Source organism: Eubalaena glacialis, chromosome 6, assembly GCF_028564815.1.
Source record: "Eubalaena glacialis isolate mEubGla1 chromosome 6, mEubGla1.1.hap2.+ XY, whole genome shotgun sequence".
In the NCBI taxonomy this organism is placed as follows: Eukaryota; Metazoa; Chordata; class Mammalia; order Artiodactyla; family Balaenidae; genus Eubalaena; species Eubalaena glacialis.
In genome coordinates this window covers 112,269,685-112,293,909 of record NC_083721.1, presented here as the reverse complement: position 1 = coordinate 112,293,909, position 24,225 = coordinate 112,269,685, and the positions used below count along the sequence as shown (strand labels likewise).

General features: G+C 38.9%; 1 protein-coding gene across 5 annotated transcripts in view; it reads right to left on the bottom strand.

The window, feature by feature from the left end:
* Positions 1-2,536: 2,536 nt before the first annotated feature.
* Positions 2,537-24,225, bottom strand: part of VEPH1 (ventricular zone expressed PH domain containing 1) — a 222,043-nt gene continuing 200,354 nt past the window's right edge. For 4 of the 5 annotated variants that reach the window (XM_061194530.1, XM_061194529.1, XM_061194532.1 and 1 more), the window contains exons 13-14: positions 9,671-9,807; positions 4,274-5,246 (exon numbers count right to left, since the gene is read on the bottom strand). In XM_061194530.1, coding sequence (XP_061050513.1) covers positions 5,010-5,246; positions 9,671-9,807 — 374 coding nt within the window. In that variant the 3' untranslated portion in view covers positions 4,274-5,009. Of the gene's footprint in view, positions 2,786-4,273; positions 5,247-9,670; positions 9,808-24,225 lie in introns of those variants that run through there. The other variant, XM_061194533.1, reaches the window with a different exon arrangement.

Genomic DNA, 24,225 nt, shown 5'->3' with positions numbered 1-24,225 from the left:
TGTACATAGAAAAGCGCAGAAATAGAGGATTGGGATGAAATGTGACATTAGTGAACCAAAGAGCCATCATTGGAGTAATGACCACGGTTCCATATGGTCATGCAAAGCAACCACCTAGTGTTTTACCTAAGAAAGGAAGATATCAACATGTAATAAAGCCATGTTTCACTGTGTTGCTGAAATAGGTACCAATCTATAGAATTACCTATCACATAACATGCAAAGTACCTAAAGTCAGAAAAAAATTGCTAAATCCCTCAGAATAGATAAAAGACATTTTGGTAAAACAGTACTCATTGGACTGTTATTAAGGTATTGCATCATAATTTCATTGGTAGGATTTCTTTTTTCCATAGTGGTAGATAAAAAAAATGGAGTGTTATTACCAAGCACCTATTAAGATAAAGGTTCTCTGCTGGAGGCTTTTACATGACATTTAATCCTCATAACAGCTGTGCTCCACAGATAATATTATCCCCAACCCAGAGATGAGAGAGGAGTGATTTTCTCAGGTTGGTAATTCAGTTTGGGTAGAAGTAGGACTCAAATCCTCACGTGTCCATGCCCAAATCCTGTGCTACTTTCTGCAGACTCTGCTGCCTGGGGAGAGCTCTCCCTGATTTTCCAACCCCTTTGTCCTTCAGAAGCATCCCTGGGGAGGAACCCCTCCACCCCCAAGGGGTCTATATCCTGGTGCTATCCTGGAACAAGACAACATCTTGGGTTTTTCATCTAAAAACTTAGTTAGCTTTTGGGAACTAGAAATCCTGACTGGGGCATCTGTGGTATTTACTTCTCTGCAACGCACCTTGAATTTATCTCACGTATTCTCTTGCCTCATCTCAGAATTGTTTCCTAAAATGGGGAATGTTTTTTCAACCAGGTAATCTATATTTATGTTTAAGAATAAGTCATAATAAATAAGCCCCGAAGTAGGCAACCTGAAGATGACCCAGTAAATGTCCCTCAACATCACCAGCCAAGGATTTTCTAGAAAACCTAGTGTTAGAAAAATATTGAATATTTATTTTTACCAAACTCCAGGTTCTCAAGAAGTAAGCAGATGAGAGTTTCACACATAAACATTTATGTTTCCACAGCTATCTGGGAGGAGAAAAGAGTCAAAATGAAGTAAAAATGAAAACCACTTGAATTTCTGTCTATGATTATAATTGTATTCATACCAACATATTTAAAGGTTTAAACATGTTTAGAAAAGCGGTTTCTTCGTAGATCGGGACCAGGAACAGCAGCTCTCTTGGGAAAGGCCAATCTGTGGTAAGCCAGCTGGCCACAGGGGTGGAAGTGCCAGAAATATCAGTGGGAAGACAATGATTCTAAAATGCCTAGTGTGATTCTGAACTCAGGAAGATCTGCCTGCATTTGGAATTAGTGCATCATGGAATGAAACCAGGAAGATCATTCTTTACATTTCATATATTTACTTCTTTTTAGAACTGGTTCAAAGGCTCTGAGAGTTGTGCTTTAAACTAGAGGCATCTAGTTAATTAAACCACAAAAATAATTCTTTTCCTTCAAATTGAGTTCGTAGGGCCATTCTCTTCTTTTCTTAAGACAAGCATTCAGTGAAAACAGAATCAGGACATAACCAGTGTTTTACTGTAATCTCTCTTCTGTGAAAGGTTTGAGCATATTACTGGCATTTAAATTATTAATAATACAGTGTCACTTACTACTCTATTTCTATTTGTCTGTTACCAATTTTTTCTAATTGATGAAACCATCTAGGGTTACTCACTGACTCTTAAGAATGAGCTGGCAGATTTAAAAACACTATTTAGAGAATTATTTATGACTATGCCTATTCTCACCCTTTTCCTGCCCAACTTCATAGAAGGAGATGTCCCTCTAGTCCAAGGTGAATCTCTTATCTAGACTCTGAATGTATACATTAAAATTAAATTTACCACCTGCCTCACCTCTCAAACTGTTGCTTTGGAATTTTCTATCTCAGTGAATGCTATCATCATGCATCAAGCTTCCCCAAAGCACCTTGGAGTCATCAGAGACTCCTTCCTTCCCATTTTTATACCCCAGCTCCATCCAATCCACTAGTGTCCTGTCCATTTTATTAATTCAATATTTTTCCTGCATTTCCATTTCCCTCTATCTCCTCTGCTACTACATCGGTCCTCACCACCTTCCAAGAACCTCCCAAATCACCTCCCTGCTACAATCCATTCTCTATACCATGATCAAAATTATTTCTCTAAATGCAAATCTTCTTAAAACCTTTCAATATGTTTCACCATCTTGAGGAAAAAATTCAAGATCCTTAGCATGGAACCAAGCCCTTCATGCTATGGCCCTGCAGGCCTTTCCAGCATCATTCTGCACCATCCCCCAACAGGTCCCTTATGTTCCAGTCCCAGGTGAGGACTTGCTGTTTTGCAAGTAGACCATGTTCGCTCTTCCTCCTTCACCTCTGTAAGGTGGTTCCCTCTACTGGCCATTTGCTCCTTTTCTGCCCATCACACTCCTACTAGTTCTTTAAGACAAGCTCATTCTCTAACACCTCTGGGGAACAGTAAGGGAGCCCAAGCTGAGTTCAAAGTCACTTACAGTGGTGCCTTCTCCTATGTTTCCTCAGGACCCTGTGCATACTTCCATCAAGGCACTTGCCACATAGCATTTCAATTTTTGTTGTACATGTCCATCTCCTCCACTATGTTGTAAACTCCTTGAAGGGAAGAGCTGGATCTTTTATTTTTATATCTCCAGGCCAACCATGGTACCTGTTTCTTGGTAGCTGCTCCATAAATTGCTGTGGAATAAAGGAGTTTTAATCGTTTTCCTTCACTTCCAGAAACTTTGCTCAAGCAAAGCTATTTTTCCTCTTTCTTTCTGTGTTTTAAACTTCTTTCCCTTAAGCCTAATGCATCCTTAAAGCAAACAACAAAAAACACTTTCTCCATCTTAGCCCCACATTACTGAAAGGAGAGTTCAATTATTGCTTTAAACTCTTAATCTCCTGTTGATTCTTCAATCCACTGATATTGACTTTCACCTCATCACTCCAATGAAATTTTTCTTGCCAATGACACCAACTGCTTCTTGGTTGCAAAAGTCATTCTTTACCTTAAGTGATTACTCTTCAGGATTTCACATGGCTAATCTCTCTCTTTTCCTTGAAAACCTTGGTGCATGTGACATTATTTCCTCTGGTTTATAACATCTCTGAACACTAATCAGCCTCCTTGCTTAAATCCTGGGTGTCCCAAGGAAGCCCTTATTAATTCTTTTGTCTTATTCTCCCTGAGTAATTTAATCTTATTTCACATTTTCAGCGACCATCTATTTATATTATGAGGCCAAATTTTCACCTTCCAAATTCTATTTCCAACTTCTAAGAACTTCTATGATTCACAATACTCTCCAACTTTATGTTAAAACTTAAAATTGAATTGTTTCCTTCCTCAAACTTGGTCTCTTTTATATTTCCTATCCTAGTGAGTTAGCAGTAGAGTCAGGGTAGAATTCAGGGTATTGACTACTTATAATCTTTCTCCACGTTTCTATACTAGACTATGTTTAATAAATTTCAAAGAAAAAAATTAACCTGTATGTGTACTACAAGTAAGCTTTTGTATTAGTTATCTATTGCTACATAACAAATTACCACACACTTAACAGCTTAAAACAGCACTTATTTATTATCTCAAAGTATCCATGGATCAGGAGTCCAAGCATGGCTTAGCTGGGTCCTCTGCTCAAGGTTTCGCAAAGCTGCAATCAAGGTGTTGGCTGGGAATGGGCTCTTATCTGAGGCTCAGGATCCTCTTCCAAGCGGCTCACTGATTGTGACAAAATTCATTTCCTTGAAGCTGTAGAACTCATGGCAGCTTATTCAAGGCCAGCGGGAGAGACTCTGACTTGTTCACCCTCTTTCAAAGGGCTCAACTGATTAGGTCAGGCCCACCCAGGATCATATCGTCTCAATTAACTCAAAGTCAGCTAATTAAGGACCTTAATTATATCTGGAAAATTTCCTTCATCTTTGCCACGTAATGTAACATAATCATGGGAGAGACTATCCTATCCCTTTTGCCATATTCTATCAGTTAGAAGCAAGTTATAGGTCCCGCCACACTCAGGGGGAGGAGGTTATACCACGGTTTGGGTCACTGGAAGTCATTCTAGAATTCTGCCTACTACAGCTTAATTTTTTTAAAATTATGGGTAATGGCAAAAACCAATAAATGTTTGTAATTTGGAGATATTAAAATGTTGAATACAAAGACGAAACGTATAGAACTTTAAAATCTCAAAGTTTAATGGAAATGACACATATTTTGAAGATGGGAAAATGGTTTTCTGTGCTTATCCTGGCTTATACTTACTGCCTTGGGCAGGAGAAATATCCAAGTATCTAAACTTTAGATCATATTATATGAACCTAAAAGGAATAATCAAATAAGGAGTTCTGAAGGACATTTAATTACATAATTGGCTTAACTTGAGAACCATTTTACAAAGTGTTAGCCTCACTTGCATTAGGAGAGGATAAATGTAATTATATTTCCGTAAGTAAGTTATATGGTTTTCCTCAGTGTTCATCAATTTGACTTTTCCTTGTAGGTTTTTTTTAATTTTAATACTTTTGACAGATTATTTTTCATCAGAAGTACGTAATCTTTCCTTAGGATAGGTAGTTCAGGTATCTTTTAAAGTTGTTTTCTTACAATGTACAATAACATGTTTACGGAAGTTTCTAGATCCCTACTCTCCCCTTTCTGGCTCCATACCATCCGTAGCCCCTTTTCCCATATGCCTCACACAGCTGTTCTGGAGTTAATGCAAATGTCATGTGGATCTGAAATGTACTCAGGATCTTGCCACTTTTAGGTCCTGCTTCTTGGGGAAAACTGCTCCATTGGTATTTAATAAAAATCAGCATGACATGGTGAGTTTATCTCTTTTTCCTGACATTGGCAATGACAGTGCAATGCCCATTGTATACAACTGGTGTGAGGTCGGCTTGCAAATCCCTACAGATATGTGGTTACTTCCCTACTTTCCCTCTCTTTTGCTTGGGCAACTGCCACATTGATGCACTGGAGCCACTCTTCTGCATTCTTCTCATCCTTGGCCTTGAAAACATAGCTTTTATTGTCTGTGAAGATTTCGAAAGCCCGAGGGAGAGAGCGGTCCCTGCGTTTCTTGGCCACAACTTTCACACTCTGTACTTTGCTGAGTTCTATTGGTGAGTCATCAGGATCATCTTTCTGAAATGCATGGGAAGGAAAAAACATGAGCTAGCTTTCATAGTATGGAAAGATCTCTGGTTCCTGGAGAATTTTCTAAGAGGATCAGAATCCTTTCACTTCATGTGGCTTAAGACCTTTGTTATTTTGGGTGCTAAAGCCTCAAAGAGTCATTAGAGCAAATGAAGGAGTGAGCAACTGGCTTTTTGTTGTACTATCTAGGGTTGAAACAAAATAGCCAATTTATAGAAAATTATTATACAGTGGGATTGGGAAAAGTGCTTGATTCATATTTCTTTGACTTTATGTCATTTTCTACTGATATTAACACTGTATTAATAGAGCAAAATGCAGCAGTACAATTTGGGGTAATATTAACTCAGAATTTGAGATAATTTTACGGCTTGAAATTGCATTTTCTTTTGTGTTACCTCTGAGAAAGAGGTATTAATTGAACAAACAGGGTTCCAATGTTTAAGTAGATGAAACTGTTTTTGAAACTCTCTTGAGCTTTGGAAGCATGATTTGTCCACAAACATTAAAGGAAGGAATATTTAATGATGTTACATTTTCTTTGCATTAAAGCAGATGCTTAAGGATCTCTCTAACACCAGAGTCATCATGATGGGCTAGCATGAATATTTTTAAGGAGTCAGATACTTCTTTAAAGCAATTTCAGGTCTTAACATCCCTGAGCCCATTCTGTCTACTGGAGAATGTACCTGTGTTTGAGAATCTTACCAACTCTCCTTTCCCATCTCCCTTTCACAATCACCCTTCTCTCACTTTGCAGTGGAAAGGCATCTTTTTCACTCGTCCTAAACTTTCTATGGTGTATTGTCCACCTTGGAAAAATCTCAGGAGCATCAAACAGAAAGAGTAATTCAAAATACTGATGTCAGCAGAATAGAGAGTCTAGAAATAAACCCACCTATGGTTAATTAATCTTGAACAAAGGAGACAAGAATATATAATCGGAAAAAGACAGTCTCTTCAGAAAGTGGTGTTGGGAAAGTTGGAGAGCTGCATGTAAGTCAATGAAGTTAGAACACACCCTCATACCACACACAAAAATAAACTCAAAATGGAGTAAAGACTTAAACATAGACATGACACCATAGACCTCTTAGAAGAGACCATGGGCAAAACATTCTCTGACATAAATAGTACCAATGTTTTCTTAGGTCAGTCTCCCAAGGCACTAGAAGTAAAAACAAAGTAAACAAATGAAACCTAATCAAACTTACAAGCTTTTGCACAGCAAAAGAAACCATAAGCAAAATGAAAAGACAAAGTACAGAATGGGATAAAATATTTGCAAATGATGCGCTGACAAGGGCTTAATTTCCAAAATATGCATACAGCTCATACAACTCAACAACAAAAAAACAAACAACCCAATGGAAAAATGGGCGGAAGACCTAAATAGACATTTCTCCAAAGAAAAAATACAGATGGCCAATAGGCACATGAAAAGATGCTCAACATTGCTAATTATTAGAGAAATGCAAATCAAAACTGTAATAAGGTACCACCTCACACCAGTCGGAATGGCCATCATTAAAAAGTCTACAAATGCGTCTGGAGTCTGTGCTCCGCAACAAGAGAGGCAGCGATAGAGAGAGGCCCGCGCACCATGATGAAGAGTGGCCCCCACTTGCCGCAAATAGAGAAAGCCCTCGCACAGAAACGGAGACCCAACACAGCCAAAAATAAATTAAAAAAAAAAAAAAAAAAGTCCACGAATAACAAAATGCTGGAGAGGGTGTGGAGAAAAGGGAACCCTCCTACACTGTTGGTGGGAATGTAAGTTGGTGCAGCCACTGTGGAAAACAGTATGGATGTTCCTCAGAAAACTAAAAATAGAATTACCATATGATTCAGCAATCCCACTCCTGGGCATATATCCGGACAAAACTGTAATTCATAAAGATACCTGCACCCCTATGTTCATAGCAGCACTATTCACAATAGCCAAGACATGGAAACAATCTAAATGTCCATCAACAGATGAATGGATAAGGAAGATATGGTACATATATACAATGTACTATTACTCAGCCACAACTACCGAGCCCACGTGCCACAACTACTGAAGCCCGCGTGCCTAGAGCCCGTGCTCTGCAACAAGAGAAGCCACCGCAATGAGAAGCCCACAGACCGCAACGAAGAGTAGCCCCCGCTCACCGCAACTAGAGAAAGCCTGCACGCAGCAACGAAGACTCAATGCAGCCAAAAAAAAAAAAAAAAGGTGGGGCTTCCCTGGTGGCGCAGTGGTTGAGAATCTGCCTGCCAATGCAGGGGACACGGGTTCGCGCCCTGGTCTGGGAAGATCCCACATGCCGTGGAGCAACTAGGCCCGTGAGCCACAACTACTGAGCCTGCGCATCTGGAACCTGTGCTCCGCAACAAGAGAGGCCACGATAGTGAGAGGCCCGCGCACCGCGATGAAGAGTGGCCCCTGCTTGCCGCATAGAGAAAGCCCTCGCACAGAAACAAAGACCCAACACAGCCAAAAATTAAAAAAAAAAAAAAAAAGAAAAAAGTGAAAAATAACACTATAGTCTTTTAGTTCTTACTTTAAAATGCACATTTTCCTCATTTACAAGAAAAGCCCTTTATGATGTGGCTGAAGCTTCAGCTGGACTGCTGACCACTGCATGTTTACTGTCTCCCTGGGGATGAGAGGGATTTTGCTGTGGTCTTCACGCTATATTATATTATTTCCTAATATTTGAGCCAAATGTTCTGTCATATTTCTGGAATGTCAAACCATTATTTCCTGATAAAGATGTCAAATAAGTTAGCCAATCATACAATAGCTTATTCTCTAAACTTTATTAAAAAGCTCCAAATCAAGAAGTATAAAGGTCATTATTTGAGTTCAGGAAAAACATTCTTATGCACTAACTCTACTTTGTTGATGCATAAGAGGGATCTGAAAAATCACTACATCTTAACTTCTATTCTGATTTCTTTAATAAAGACAGGAAATTCAAATGGCCATTTTAAACACTTTGTAAATGCTTCAGTGTGAACCTATGCTAAAAAAATGTTTCCTTAAACCTCCAATAACTTTCCAAATTGAACACACCATTATACTTCCCCTTCAAAAAGACCTTCAGCCCATCTGTATAATTTATAAAACACACAGATGAAGAAAGTAACATGAGTTCAAAATAGGTGTCACCAAAATGTTCTTTTTCATTCAAAAAGTTAATGTGAAGTCTTATTAACTAAAAGAGCATTGATCAGAATTCGTCATAATTCACATACACCATACTTGATTCCTGTTGAGTAGTAAGTTCAAACAAATTTTGTAATGAGCACTCCAAAGATATAGTGCATGTGCTCTTAGTGAAATGTAATTTTTAATTTAACACTCTCATTAATTAATTCAGACACAGTTTGGTTTGCCACTGACCCTGTATTTTAAGTGTACATGGGAAGCTGGACAGTGTACTCATTTAAGAACATGCTTTGGTGTCACACTGCCTGAGCCTAACTCCAGTTTTACCCTTTCTCACCTTACTGGCTCTAACCTTGGACAAGCCCATCAGTCTCTTTGTGCCTCAGTTTCCCCATCTATAAAATGGCAATAACAATAGTGCTGACCTCAAAGGATTGTTCTGAAGATAGATAGAGACAATCCAGTGTGGCATGTGATAAGCTCTGATAAGTTATTATTATTATATCTCAAAATGGTCAAGAAGTAGGTCAAAATTTCATGCTCCCTGATCTGTAATGAGTAGAGTTTAATGATAAATAAAACTGATTTGAAAAGAAAGGGATAACTTTGCATTGTTGATTGCAATAGAATATTATTTCACAAGTTTCCCACTGAAAATTCAGAATATGGATATTTACTGAGCATCCTACTTCAGACTGAAAATTATATTAAATGAATATTTATTAATTCTTCAGAATTCTATTCTATTCATTAACTGAATATTAAATGAATGAAAGATAGTAATATTTTTCCCTAATCAGAATTGAATTTGGTTGACTATAAAAAGTACATAAAATAAATCAGCCTTTTTTTCTTCCTCCCTGCCTACTGTCTCCTTCGTCAGGTCCCCACCTCCAAATATAACCTTCAATCCTAAAAGAAGTCAGAGTCAATGTCATAAGCCACACATTTATTTAGGTGATCCACAAGGAAACAGAAGGTACGGTGTTCAAGTCGAGATCCCTGGGTACACCTTCTGTGGTTCGTCTTCTAAAACTTAAGTTAACCAAAATACCCTCCCGTAATAAACTGAAGAGGTACAGTGAACCAACTAACATAGGCATGAACAGAATAGACAAAGGGGCATATATAATAAAATGACACTGTAAAATGAAGAAGGAAAAAATTATTGGCCTTTTAACTCAAGACAAAATGCCTAGCTGGCAGAGATCAAGACCTTAAAAATGCAAGTGTAAAAGATGGTAGGGGTACTTACAGACTTTCCTTTTTGAAACAGAAGTTGATTTCCAGCCAGTGTAAAATAGCGGGTTTTCCACCTTTTGATGAACTTCCATCTGACTTGCTTCTCTTTAAGTTTTCCTTCTATGAGAGGCTGGCCATCTTGATTTACAACTGTTGAAGGTAACAGAACGATCAAGCCATTTATTTTCCATTATTTATTTGGCAAGTGATCAAAAGTCAGAACTGTACAGTGAACCAGACCCAGTAAGTACATTTGGATAGTGGGCTAACAAATTATGAATTTGGTTAACCTTCCCCCTTTGTCCCTAAAAGAATGCACAATTTAGATATGATAATGGGAAAATGTTGAAAGCCCTCATCGAGATTTGCAAAAGGAACATAGTTCACGAAAAGAGCATTTGGTTAGCAGTTTTGTAAGGTTCATCCAGACATTCAGCTTTCCGTGCTTCCTAACTCCTTTGTTTCATGGTATTCTGTTCACGTGAACTGCTTAGAAATATAGCTTTATAAATAATCATAAACCAAGTATATTTAGCTATTTGGCAGCAAAAGTCAATGTAGTGCTCCAAAAGATGTGTTTTTCTGAATCCTTAACAGCTGCAAAGGCAAACTTACCTAACTCTTTTGAACATGATTTTTCCACTCTGGAACACACACACTCTATCTCCACTGTCCATATTCGAATCTTCACCTAGTTAAAAACTGATCATTTCATGTTTCAAACATTGCTTCCGCTGGGAGGCCTTTCCCAAACCCAGACTCGAGTGACTTTGTCTTCTATATGTTCTCAAAGCAACTGGCGTGTTTCTTTTCTATCAGGTATCATCATTTGTAGATGATTATTGGTATTTACCTTATTAATATCTTTCTTTCCCATTCAACTGAAAGCTCCATGAGGGCAGGGTCTTTGCTTTGTTCACTATTGTTATATCAGGCATCTAACCTAGTATGGAGTCTATAAATTTTTGTTGAATGAATGAATGAATGGATTCATTTTACATTGAAGTAGAGTGTGTATGATCACACATAACCATAGAATTAGAAGACCGGTTACAATGTCAGAAGTTTAAATGTTGAACTGAAGAATTCCATTTGTTTTACCAACTACATAAGATTCACTCTTCAAATTTCAAATTCATGTGAAAGCATCTGATTTCTGGGGAGTATGACAATATTTATTTATATACATTAATGTTCAATTTTCATAGCACCTTGAAAGTAATAAAATTTGTTCATCACTATGAAATTTGGACAGTACCTCTTTGACCATATGAACACAACCTATCCTCCCCATCTACCATTTCTCTTATCTCATGTAGGTAAAAAAAATACCTCAGACAGGGGATTTGTCCACCTTAACAGCACTGTTGGGGTAAGAATAATGCAATGTATGGTTTTTATAAACAAAGTTCTATTAAAGTTAATCTAGCTTTTTTCCCTTCTTGTCTGATGACTAGTCAATTGGATGTTCCATTGCCTATCCCAAATTAAGGCTAATAACTGAAACAACATATGAAATATATTGTTAGATAGTGATAGGGTTATGATGAAGATAGAATAGAGAGTGAGTGACTTGGGGGTTGGTGCACATGCATTTAAGTGGTCAGGAAAGAGCTTGCATATTTGAGGTGGCATTTAATCTGAGGCTTCAGTGATGAGAAGTGTCCCCCATTTTCTGCGATGCTCCATGGTGGCTAGTACTACGTATAGCAGAGGGTATGGAAAGCAGTCACTCAAGAATCATTGACAATCAATGTCAAGAAAATTATCTCAGTGTTCTGCTTTGCTTTACTAGGAATCATCTGATTTAGAGCTTTCTTAAAGCTAGTATGCTCTTTGCAAATTTAAATTTTCCATAAACACAGTGCGTGCTTCCTTTGTACAGCAGGTAAAGCACTTAGGACACTGTGTCTTCCCCACGTGCTATTGGTCCTAGAGGGCGGGGACAGCCTGCTTGCCATGTGCTCACAGTGTCGGCCTGGGCTAGGGGTTCCGTGAATCTCTGCTAACACGTGCTGTTGAGTCATGAAGAGTGCAGCAGCCTGTCTGGGAGGAGAAAGGGAAGGTCCAACGGAGGTCCAAGAGGAGAAAACAAACCAACAAGCAACTAAGTAACAACAAGGAAAAACCCAAGCCAAAAATAGGATTCATTTTTTTCTAAAACACCCATTTCCTATGTTTTCAAATTAGAAAAAAAATGCTGATCTAATTGTAACGTTGAAGGATTTCTGAATAACAATTCAGAAGAGTTAGATTCGAGTCCTCTTAACCACTGATTTCTTCTCAGCAAAGAGGAAATAATAATCGCTCCCACCTGCTTTACAAGGATGTTGAGAGATCAAAAATCAAAATAAAGAAATTTATGTGAGGACACTAGGTAAGTAGCAAAGAACTACTACCCCTGCCCCCCTCTTTTATTAAAGAACTTACTTCACCTTTTGTAACCACATTGCTGTCTTGCCATTTTTAATGGTAAGATGATTTAATATAATGCAATGTCATTTAATAACAGAACATTTTTCCAGTCTTTCTCCCATATTTACTCAAAGAAACATTTGAAATAGTCATGATATCTGAGCTGATTTGAAATCACGATTGGTTTAGGTAATATTTAAGCACATGTGTCCTTCTAGATCTGACATAGGGAATTAGCTACAAGAACTTCTCCTCAACATAGATCCAAATCTCAAGGCAGGTCCAAATGTTTCACTTTAAGTGTATGTGACGGAAGTCACACTTGGCAAAATAGTTGAAGGAATTGTTTGAGACATGGAGTGGCTGGGATATCATACCCACATACCCACATGCCCACAATGACCGTGAGAGACTCCAGGGAAAATGATAGGCTTACTGGAGAACAAAAGGATGAAGGATGATGGAGAAACGCTGCTAAGTGAAGACTTTTCACTGTAGCCCAGTAAAAGTGGATCCCAGGGGAAAAGTCCATGGAAAGGATTTTAGGAAGGAAATGTTAGCAGCACTTTAAACTAGCTGCATGTTAGGGCCTTAACTTAGGCATCAGAGTCAGCTTCAGATAATTTGTAAAAGTCAGGCTATTTGTAGCTGTAGGATTAATTTAAAAATAGTTTCAAAAGGCAAAAAAAAAAAAAGACTTAAACTTTTTTCCAGTGGCTATCCCAGGCCCTAAAAATTTTTTTTTTTTTATAATTATGTCTGGCATATGCGTGACTGGCCATGTGTCCTTTTAATAGGTCTATTGCCCATAGCACGTCCCGGTAAGCAATAATTCTCATATGATATTGCAGTCTCTTCATGGTCAAAACAGGGAACTAACTCTTCCTAGGGATGATCATATTCCACTTGAAAAATAACATGTGGAATGAGACTATGAGGGAATGATTGTGTGTCTAAAACTATCTTGTTTGCACGTAATGCATAAAGGATACTTAAATATTTTCTCACTTGCCAATTAACACATTATTTCATTCAAAGCACCACAATTTGGCTAAGACATTCTTTACCAACCAGGATCTGTTCCTTTTTTAAATTATCAGTTGGCTGAAAAAACTATGGACTATTAAACTGAATTCTCTAGTGCAACTGGAACCCAAACTATTACCATGTTTATCAACTTAAAAGTCTTTTAGAGTGCTAATACAAATGGTCATATATTAATTGTATTCCTTTTGTGCACCAAGAGTTGAAAATATTTATGTTGATAAAAGATGAAATTTGAAGGTGTTAGTCTTACTCAACACAAAGTTGGTGAATAAGAGTGAAATAATATCAGACCCAGTTACCTTAAAGCAAGAAAGAATATTCCTCTGTTGATCTACCAACCATATCCAGTCATCTCACACATAATTTTGAGCACAGATAAGCTGTAAGGCACTGTGTTTGGATCTGAGGGGGTCATAAAGCCCAGCTCAGAGAGAGCTTGAATTTATCATCTTGTGGGGAGATAAAGCATTTTACAAATTTGACAACTCAGTGTAGAGTTTGGCAAGTGCCCCTGCAGAAGTAAAAGCCAAGCATTACAGAACTCAAAGAAAGGAAATTCTACTTCTAGCTGGGAGAGGGTGACATGAGGGCTGGGCCCCCACTGAAGAAGGGAGAAAGGAACTTCTAGGAGGAGTACAGAGAAGGTCTGAGGTAACAAGTGGGACATGTGAGGGAAAGTGCATGAAAAGAAAAAAACTTAAAGAAGCTGGAAGAATCAATGAACTCAGAAGCAAGTTCACTTCTTCTGCAAGTAAAGCAGTCACTTTGGTCAAAGTCATGAGCTGAAGGTGGGGGATCGGCAGGCGATTCAAGATTTTTTGGTGCAAGATCCAGGAAAGAGATTGGGTATCAAATAGTCATGGGGAGGCCACATTGGATTTCATTTGAAAGTTCTTCTGAAACCCCATTAGAAAGGACCTTGTTTTTAAGGACCAAGGAGGGGCCTAGAGCCTGTGAAGGTCCAGCCAGCACAGACATGAAGCCTCACAGACCCCAGATGGGATATGCTATGGATCAGGGATGGTTGCAGCAGGAAACAGGGGGCACCTCAAGCTGGGCAACTGAGGGCAGTTAATAAAGGGACTATTTACACAGATGTGGGCAAGGTGTAGGAAAAGCACCTTAGTACTCTGGGGCCAGGAGCCAGGAGGAGGCATAACACCCCTCTCTGGCTGAAGAGGAAAGCGAAGAGAACAGTTAGGACCCAGAAGGAGACCTGTATGCAAGAGCGGTGCCTGACAGGAGTTGTGGCTGTGGATTGAGGACACAGTCAACCTGCGGTGACCAAGCAGGGAGGGAGTTGGGAATAAATAAGCAGACCTCACTCTGCTCCCTCCCTCTGATCTCCTGCCAGAATGTAACTGAAAGCCAGAGGTAAGGAGAATGGAACAACCTGGAGAGGCACCTATTCTAAACTGGGCGTAGGAAGCAGAAAAGCTTCCTGGAGAATATGTGTCTGAGCTGAATTCTGAAGGACAAGTAGCAGTGATGAAGGTGAAGTGAAGAAGGATATTCTGGAAAAAAAAAAAAACATATGCAAAGGGCTGAGGCTGACAGAGTGGGCATGAAATGCATTCTAGGAACTGTCACTCATTCTTTGTGATGGAACCTGGTGGGGCTTGGCAAACAAGAGATGAGATGTGAGATTCAAGAAGAGACTAATCCTAAAGATCCCTGGACATCGTGAAAAGTGGAAGCTAATACTTTGTAACATAACATCATAAAAAATAATAATTTCTGTAGTCATATAACCCTTTTATCTCAAGAGCACAGGAGCTCAATAATTCAAGGTCTCCACCTTGTTTTAAGATCGTTGCAATTGTGAATATGTTTTTAGCCAATTATAATTTAGTTAAACATAGTGTGTTGGACACCACGTTTACTCCTTACTATAATAAATCATACAAGGCTGTACCAAAGACTTTCTCTGGCCTAGGCCTAGGGTTGATGAGGTAAGGGCAGTGACTTTGGAGTCAGACCTCAGCTGAAGTCCAGAATCTGTTACTTTAACAGCTGACCGGTCTTGTACAAGTTGTTTAACTTCACTGAGTTTCAATTTCCTGTTCTCCAAAGATGTCATACTTAACAACAGGGCCACTGTGAATGGCTGTGCAGGCTGTTCACTGCACAAGAGCACTCAGCCAAGGGGTAAGTAGGGGCTGAAATTCAGCCCGAATTTTGCTGTTTAAGTCTACACCCCCAAGTGGACATCATCCACCATAAATAAAGGCACAAAAGTGCTATAAAGGTTAACAGTAGCCTTGCTTAACCAAGTCCTGGTACATAATAAGGGGTCAACAAATAGTAGCTACTATCATCATGATCATGACCATGATCATGAACATAAAATCATCATCATCTCTTACTGTGATGATGAACAGGTGGTTTTTATAAATACCATATCCTAATGACTTTAGGATAAAACCCATCTCCCTCCCTCCAATTAAGAATGTAATGAAACCTATACTATATTAAAGTGTTAGGAACAGTGAGAGAATTCAGAGTAAGACAGGAAAACCTTTTAAAGTTCAAGGACTGCAGGCTTTGAACTTGAGGTGTGACAAGCAATTCAAAGAGTCCCAAAGGGAGGTGAACTCTTCAGTTGTTGAGTAACAGATCCACTTATTCACAAAGACTGCCATATTCAAGCTAATCCAATAGTGGATTGGGCTGCACTGGGAGCCTTTTCCACATCATTGGTGGTCGCTCCCTTTTATTCCAGAGTTCCTGCTTATTCTTATGACAGTAGGTGGTGACACGTCCCCCACCATTAACTGCTATTCACATTGTACCGACTTCTATCCACACCCAGAAGTTTCTTATACTGTGTGCTTTTTGGCTTATGCAACTTTCGTCTTGAAAGTATTGCATTGTACAAGAATAATTAAGACGTTTGTGAATTTAATTTGTGATATTCGAATTCTTAGATATTTTTTCTTGATTGTTAAAGACAAATACCTTCAAAAGAAGGCATATTCTGGAAGAAAAAACGTAAATCTCAAATACTTAGTTTTAAAATAAGAACTGAGAAAAAGTATGTCTTTTAAAAAATTTTCCCTTGAAATGACCGCTTCTGGGAATTGCAACTCCTGTACAGTCTGTGGGGAATTATTTTGTATGTATTGAGAGTCTCAAATTTACTTCAATTCCCTTCTATGGTTTTACTGATTTTCTTGTATGTGTGCCAGTTCTAATAAAGCCAACTCTAATTACAGAGGATATGCTTAAAGAGGGATAGAATCATTAAATGAGGAGGTCATAGGAGCCACATTTAGTAGGCTGAGCATCTGTGGTTTCTGAAATCACTAAGGATCGTAACAAATGGCATGTTTCGTATGAATATCCAGGCAGTGTTTTAGAAGCCCATATTTCCTTACAGTAGTAAATAAACGAGGAGGTATCATCCAGCATCCATTTTGTAACATCCTACAAGATGCGTGGGGTCCAAAAAAGGACAAACTCATTTTGACAGCAGCCCTTTGAGGGCACTTTCACATGTGCTGAATGGCTTCCTTTCTCAGTAATTTCATACCCATCAAAATGTAGTCTGCTTTCTAGGCTTCTCTATTAATCACTGAAATATTGTTCTAAAAAAAGCCTCAGAACTACTCTTTTATAAGCTTGTAGAGCAGTGTTTCCCAAACTGTGTTCTGAGGGCCACCTACATCAGAATTACCTGCTGGCTTCTTAAAATGCACAGTACAAGGAACCACCCCAAACCTACTGAATCATAATTTTGGGGTAGGGTGAGGGACCCTGCATTTTTAACAGGATCCCCAGGTTATTCTAACATAGCTCAGGAGCTTCTAGGAAATGATAGTAGCCTCATGGTAGATGACAGTAATAGGTCGTACAATATCTAAAATAGTAAAACTGCAAAACCAGTAGTGGGAAGAAAATTGTTATGACCTTTCCATAAAATTAAAGAATAGAATAGCAGTATAAGATCATATGCATGTCCTTGGCTTAAGTGAATAGAGTTATAGAAGAAAATGTTCAGAATCAATGTTTGTGGAATTTGGCTTACTTATGGTTTCATCAGTGAAATAAAAATTTTAAGGCCACTTGCCAAGAAGGTAACCTGCTCAGTAAGTTCTGAGCAGTAAGTATGGTCACCTTTGTGCCCTTATGGGAACCTATCAAAGAAGACTGGCCCAGACTTGCCCAGTAATGACTGACAGGGACCGATGGGAAAAGATCAGAGGTGGTAGAAATGAATGGAGAGAATTGCTCAATCTTATTCCTGAACTTTGAATAAAAAAGGGTTCCATACACACTTCCCATGTTGGTCCCATGCTGTCATCTCATTAATATGATGTCATGGATAGGTATTGCTGGCAACACCTGACCATAGGATTTTAGACAGTTTAAAATGTTGAGTGCTTTCCCGCACGGCCTTGACATTGTACAGCTTTCCTTGTATGGGAAAAAATAGATCTGACACACTTGTACCAGCTCTGTGATAAGGAGGGTCACCTTGTTTGGGCTGTACAAGTTGCACACGTTAGCCATTGTCCCACCTGCATGCACGTACATTCTTGGTGTTTAAGAGCATTCTAAGGTGTGTCTACACTGCTTTTGTGGAATTATTTAACACAAGTTCCATCTGTTGTGGTTCAACACTTGGCCTCAAACCTTTTGGCAATAAATAGAAATTTTACAATGTCTGCATTGGAAGCTTTATCTATAACATATACACCATAACACTGTGTGTATTTGACATACACACATACACACACAATAACTCACTCTCTGTTAAATAAAATGATCTTTCATAGTACTTTTGAGAAGAGCTTATTTAAGAAAATACTGTTTATACAAAGAATACGTTTGGCACAAAAGATACACTGCAAATGTCATCATATGAATACCTTTTTTCTCTTAAAATGAATTATTGTGAATTCATTAATTTGTTTTTTGTCACCACTTGCCTAAGAAAAATTTTACTAAAAATTTTTTGAGAAGATACAAAATTGGTCATTCATTTATTTGGCAAATATTTATTGAGTATCTATTGTGTGCTAGGGGCTGAGGATAGATGGATGAGGGGGACTCCCTCCATAGAACTTGTTTACTGCAGGAAGTAGACATTAATCAGATAATCACATGCAAAAGCCAACCAAATGAAAGAATAACAAAAAAACCCACAAGATGACAGGTATATCAAGTATTACAGGGAGAGCTCCGAAGTACTTTGAGGACCTTAGCATAAATCAGGAGGTTATAGAAAGGCAATGAATCTGAGTTGTAATGAGAAAGCTAAGATCTACATTAACTAGGTGATGAGGGGAGAAAGGGCACTCCTAGCAGAAGAACAGCAGATACAAAAGCATAGTGGCAGGAAGAAGTGAGGTGAGTATAAGAAACTGAAAGGAGTTCTTTCTGGGCAGAGTGGAGAGGAGCAGATGGCACAGGGGACAAGATGAGGCTGGAAAGGCTGGGAGAGAGCGTTGAACGTGAAGCTCTCAGGCACATGATATGGAGTTTGGTCTTTAAGCTAAGAGCTGTGGGAAGCCATTGTAAGGTTTTATGCAGAGAGTGGTCCCATCAGATTTGTGCCTTGAAGAGGTCATTCTGGCTGCAATGTGGGAAAGAGGTTGGAAGGTCCAAGTAGCACAGTCAGGAGGCTATTGCCATTATTTTAGGTAAGAGGTGATGGTAGTTTGCTTTAGGGCAATGGAGACAGGTGGACAGAGTTGAGCACAGTTGAGAAGGTAAATCCACAATACTGGGTGATAGATTAGATAGGGGTAGGAGAGAGGGCAGTGGGTCTCTGGCTGATGCATCAGAATGAGTGATGTTGTATTTACTGAAATGGGGAATGCTGGAAGAAAATCAAGTGTTGTTTGTTAGTTTGTTTTTGGGGGGGCGGGGGCAAGGGCGGGACACTTATGAGTTTTAATTTAAATGAACTGAGTTTGAGATGCCTTTGAAGTACCAAGCAGGCGATGGGAGAAGTCAATCAGAGGAGGGGCCTGGACTGCAGATACACATTTGGGAGTTTTGTCACAGAAGAGGTTACTGAAGCCACAGAAGCAGTGGAGATTGACAGGGGAGAGAGTTACAGTGAGGGGAAGAGAGGTGCTCTGACAATGAATAGGTGGATAGAGGAAGGTGGGCCCGGAAAGGAGGCTGAGAAGGAGTGTCTAGAGTAGGAGGGAGACTCAAGGAGTGCTGTGTCTCAGAAGGCAAAGGGAGAAATATTTGAGGAAGGAGAAATTGGCCAACAGAATTGAATGCTGCTTAAGGCAAGTGACACAAGGACTGAACATACCCAGTGCCTGGGACCTGCGTGGCCTCAAATGACCACAGAGATAATGGGCTTAGAGGCCAGATTAGAGAGGGTTGAGTCAGGAGGAGAAGGAGGCAAGGAAATTCAGAGTGAGCAGTGACGGGACTCTTTTGGCTTTAAAGAGGAGGTGAGAGAGAGGCAGTAGGTAAAGGGAAAGGAGACGTTAAGCCAGTTGAAGGTGTTTAAAAGCCCATGGGAGTTAAAGTTGGAGGGAGAAATTGAATAAAAAAGAGAGAAAGGGTAATCTATGCTGTGGAGTTTCTGAGAAGGTGGAAGGGATGAGATCCAAGGCAAAATATGAGGTATTTGATGACTTCATTCTCAGTGTCTGCTAAACACACTTATATGTCTTTTACATAGGGGAGCTGCTGGCTGAAAAATAAATTTCATTCCTAATGTATTTGTATAGGTAGATTAAAAATTAAGATTACTCTGAAAGGTGATGACTAGAGCTCTTTTAAAAGATATTAAGTTATTTATTTTAAAAAACTACATAAAAATTCTTATGTCACTTCAAATCTGTAAAGTGGTAGAGACTGATTTATTCACTCTAGTCTGCCTTTCTAAAGCATGCTTCTCCTCCTCCATGTGTTGTCTTGACTCAGCTTATTCTCTGAGTGGAAGAGGACACATTTCAATGCCTGATGATTTGTTTGTGGGTAACCACAGAGTGATTCACGCTTTGCTGCAAGTAAACTTTCAGCCTATCAAGATAAGATTGTTGTTGACCCAATATGGAAAGGCAGAAGGATTAGGATAGTGACGCTGGTTGAAAAATGGAAATTAACCCCTGAAGGGTATTAGGCTACTGATTTTAGCTTATTTCTCATAGAGGCTCACAGGTTATTAGCAAGCTTACTATGAACTCTGTGTGTATGTGTGTATTGAAACCTTTTAGTAAAATATTAAAATTGGGTATCCATATAGTGTTGAAACTTTGTACATAGCAACATTTTCTTCTTATAAAAGCTTCTTTGCAAAAGTTGCTATTTCAAGGTTTCAGTTTAGTAAGTTATTTTTTTTTATTTTGAGAAAGAATTAGATTTTAAAGTTGCATTTCAAAACAAATCCTATTTCTTCCATCATCATCCTATCACTTTACACGATCCATGAATTACTCCATCATCCATCTATATGCCAAATACTTGTTAAACGCTACCATGTGCCAGGTACTGGGTAGGGCATACAAAGAAGAATAATGGATGGTTTTTCCACTTCTGGTTTACTGTCTAGTGGGGGAGATTGATGGCAATGTGCTGTGTACACTACAGAAGGTGTGGGCAGAGAACGGAAAGGACAGAGAGGAGACAGTTTATTCTGTTGGGGTGGTGTGTCCATGTATGCCAGTGTGTATGTACGTGTGTGTGTGTGTGTATGTTTGTGTGTGTCTGTGAGAGAGAGAGAGAGACAGAGACAGAGAGATAATGTGAGTGTGGGAAGGTTTAACAGAGAGGCATAGAACAGGGAGATGGGAAGAGGGGAAAGGGAAAAAGATTTCAGGATAAGGATAATAACTTATCTGAGTTGATAAGCACGTATTTATTTTGTCATTAACTAATTCAAAGTATCTTTGAACAACAGTCTGAAGTTCAATTTTATGAACCGAGTCATTAACAGTATATATGTGTGAAAATGTGAAGTTATCCTGCCCAACCACTGCCCTGTTTTTGGCACTCCAAGCACATTTAACATGGAAGACAACACGCTCACACACTGTGGTAGGAGGGAAGGCATCATAAGACAAACCCAGTCACTGCATAAATCCAAAGTGGGTTTTCTTTTGTCACCCTTAAAGTTCTGTGAAAGTTGGCACTAAAATTAAATGGAAAAGTTTCATATTAATGGACCCACAGGCTATTTATGTCTTACAAGTTCGGTCCTCAGAGGTCATTTAGCCCATTTTCTTTTTTTTTTTTTTCCGCCGCGCGGCATGCAGGATCCCAGTTCCCTGACCAGTGATCGAACCCGTGCCCCCTGCAGTGGAAGCACGGAGTCTTAACCACTGGACCACCAGGGAAGTCCCTAGCCCATTTGCATGTTGGTGTCTGGAGTGGAAAGCCATCTAGCCCACGCTGAAGGTGTCCAGCAAAGGAGAGCCACACTGCTGTTACCAGTTTCTAGTGTCTGAAGAAAATCTCCTGACAGAGGTCTTTCTTATCCTGATAGCATTTTGAAACCATCTCTATTTGCCCATGTGATATAATAGACAGCATGTTCTTATAGCACAAATGTTTGAAATCAAGTTCTAAAGAGGAATCATGATAGATGGTTGAAGTCTATCTGAAAAAATGTCTTTCATTCTCTTTGATAACCTAAGGGCACCTCCTACAGACAATCACATTCAATATCTAAGTATCCAGTGACTAAGAGAGTGATCACACTGGCGCGTGCTCAGATCTACAGAGGGAGACACAAGTGCCAAAACCAAGACATCTCTGAGTTGTTTTCTGTAGGGTGTAAGAACAAAGGCATCCCATGTGTCTCAAGAAACAAGAGTGAAAGTCACGATTTAGTTCCTCCTCTTCCTTTAAAAAAAAAAATGTGACTGAATAGACAGCCAGATGTGTTCCAGGACGGTCCAGCTGATTAATTCTTACTGTTAACATGCACTAGCAGTTCCAGGACACAAGGATGACTGATAAAGGGATTTGTTTGGTTTTCCAGAAATAGATTCTGTTCGGTTTGATCTATTTGCTCAATCTCTATTCTCTCATTCATGTGGGGTAATGGGATTCGCCAACAAGCAAGTCTCTGAGGATTCTTGAGTTACTTCAGTGACTTTCTAACCTTCTACTCTGTACTTTTATAAAATGATTATCAGAAACTGAATCAGCAATTGGAGGGTTTGGAAATAGCTTCTACGTAACCATTTCCTACATGTAATCATTTCCCACACATTATCATACTAAAACCCCTGCTCATCTTTGAGTAGATTAAGTCATCAGAGAGGTATCAACAGATCACTCCTTGGTCTTTCCAATACCGTATAACATTATGAAATAATTGTTCTTGTAATTTTCAATATTCCATGTGCTTAAGTTGGATTTGCCCTAGAGATTGAAATTTCAGGTTCAGGAATTAACCTGGATTAAAATCCTAGTTGTACCACTTAGTAGCTGTGTGACCTTGGAAAAAGTACTTAACCTCTCTCTGTGTTTCAGTTTCTTGATCTGTAAAATGGACTCAATAATGGTGAGAAAAATGCATGTAAGACTTAGCACATAGTTAGTGTGATAAATGCCAGCAATTATAATTTTAAGACCTTTACACTATGCTAGCATTTAGTTTCCTCTGACTTCACACCCAACTGGAAAAAAAATACATTTTTCTGAATACCAAATAGTAAACTTCTGTGCATTTCCGTGTGTTGATGGTAGAGTTGATGGGAAGATGACTGGGAGTTGGTGGGGTGATGTGACTTTTACCCGTGGAGGGGAATGTCCTTAAAGTGACCATGGAAGCCAGTTGATTTGCTGTCGATTTCTGGAGTCCCACAGTTCAGTTTACACATTATTAAGAAGGATTTATATTTCAGGATGACTTTCCTGATGTCTAATTGAAATTTTCTAATGGCCTCATTAGAAAATATTGGAACAACAAATATTTGAGAACATCGTACTATTTGCCAATACCTTAAAAAAAAACCCCAAATGCAATTTCTTCAGCCTTTTGTCCTAGACACCAATCCTATCTCTTTAGACCCCTCCTCCCTGAGGCTGACAGGGCATCTGGGCCTTGCAGGAGCGCTAACCAAACCAGAGCAGTAACAGGACTTGGGCACAGTACATCAGGAGCAAAGACAGGGAAGCAGACTCTGATGTATATATGGTGACTTCTCTCAAAGAGGAAAGAAGCACCAACCCCCATTTACCAGACTCAGAATGCAATGGGTATGGTATAGTGATGTACTTGATATTATTAACACATAATCACAATTTTGAAACATTTTAATATTCAAGATGTATTTGACTTTTCCATTTCTAAGTATTATTCATTCATTGACTCACTCAACAGGTATTTATTGCATGCTAAAAATATACAAGGAAGTATGCTAGATTTTTCCATATATGTCTTCTGGCCTTAACTGGATTATGAATCCTTTCAGAGCAGAGATATTGTACCTTATTCATATTTTATCCCAAGGCTCAGCCTGGAGAAGACATTCAACCAACACAACAAACGTGCATTTCATAAATGAAAAATGGGACGCAAGTACTATGCTAGCTGTGCATAACCAAATAACAAAATATTTATTCCTATGTCTTGATCACCTTTAAACTTACAATTTAAGCATAACATGAATGCAAATATCATCCCTAGGAATGATATATGTGTCAGCAGTATTATGTTAGACCTTTCACTTAAATATATAATTTATATGCTATACAAAAATAGGAAAATTAGATCAACAACCTATATAAACTTTTCAGGGAGTCAAGAGTTTTTGGTGAAAATAATAATTTAAAATAGGATTTCTTTCAGACTCAAATCCTCTTTCACGGAGCAAAAGGAAATGAGCAAAGAAATCTAAGCACACTAAGTTTTTGGCGCCAAACATTTTGATTCAATATGTTCTGCTATAAAATATTTGGCCTTGTTTGAATTTTTATTGCTATATGTTCTCAGTCTATATTTAACTGTGAGAAACACAAATAAGAACGAGTGAATGTGCAAAATGTTCTTTTCAAGTGCATGGCGGTGAATTTGAGAAAACATATATTAAAGGAACACTTTGTGCTTTTAACTTGCAGGCCCTTTCCTGAGCCTCCCTTGGCGAGATACGATTCAATGTTTATTGAGCTAAGGTAAGGACT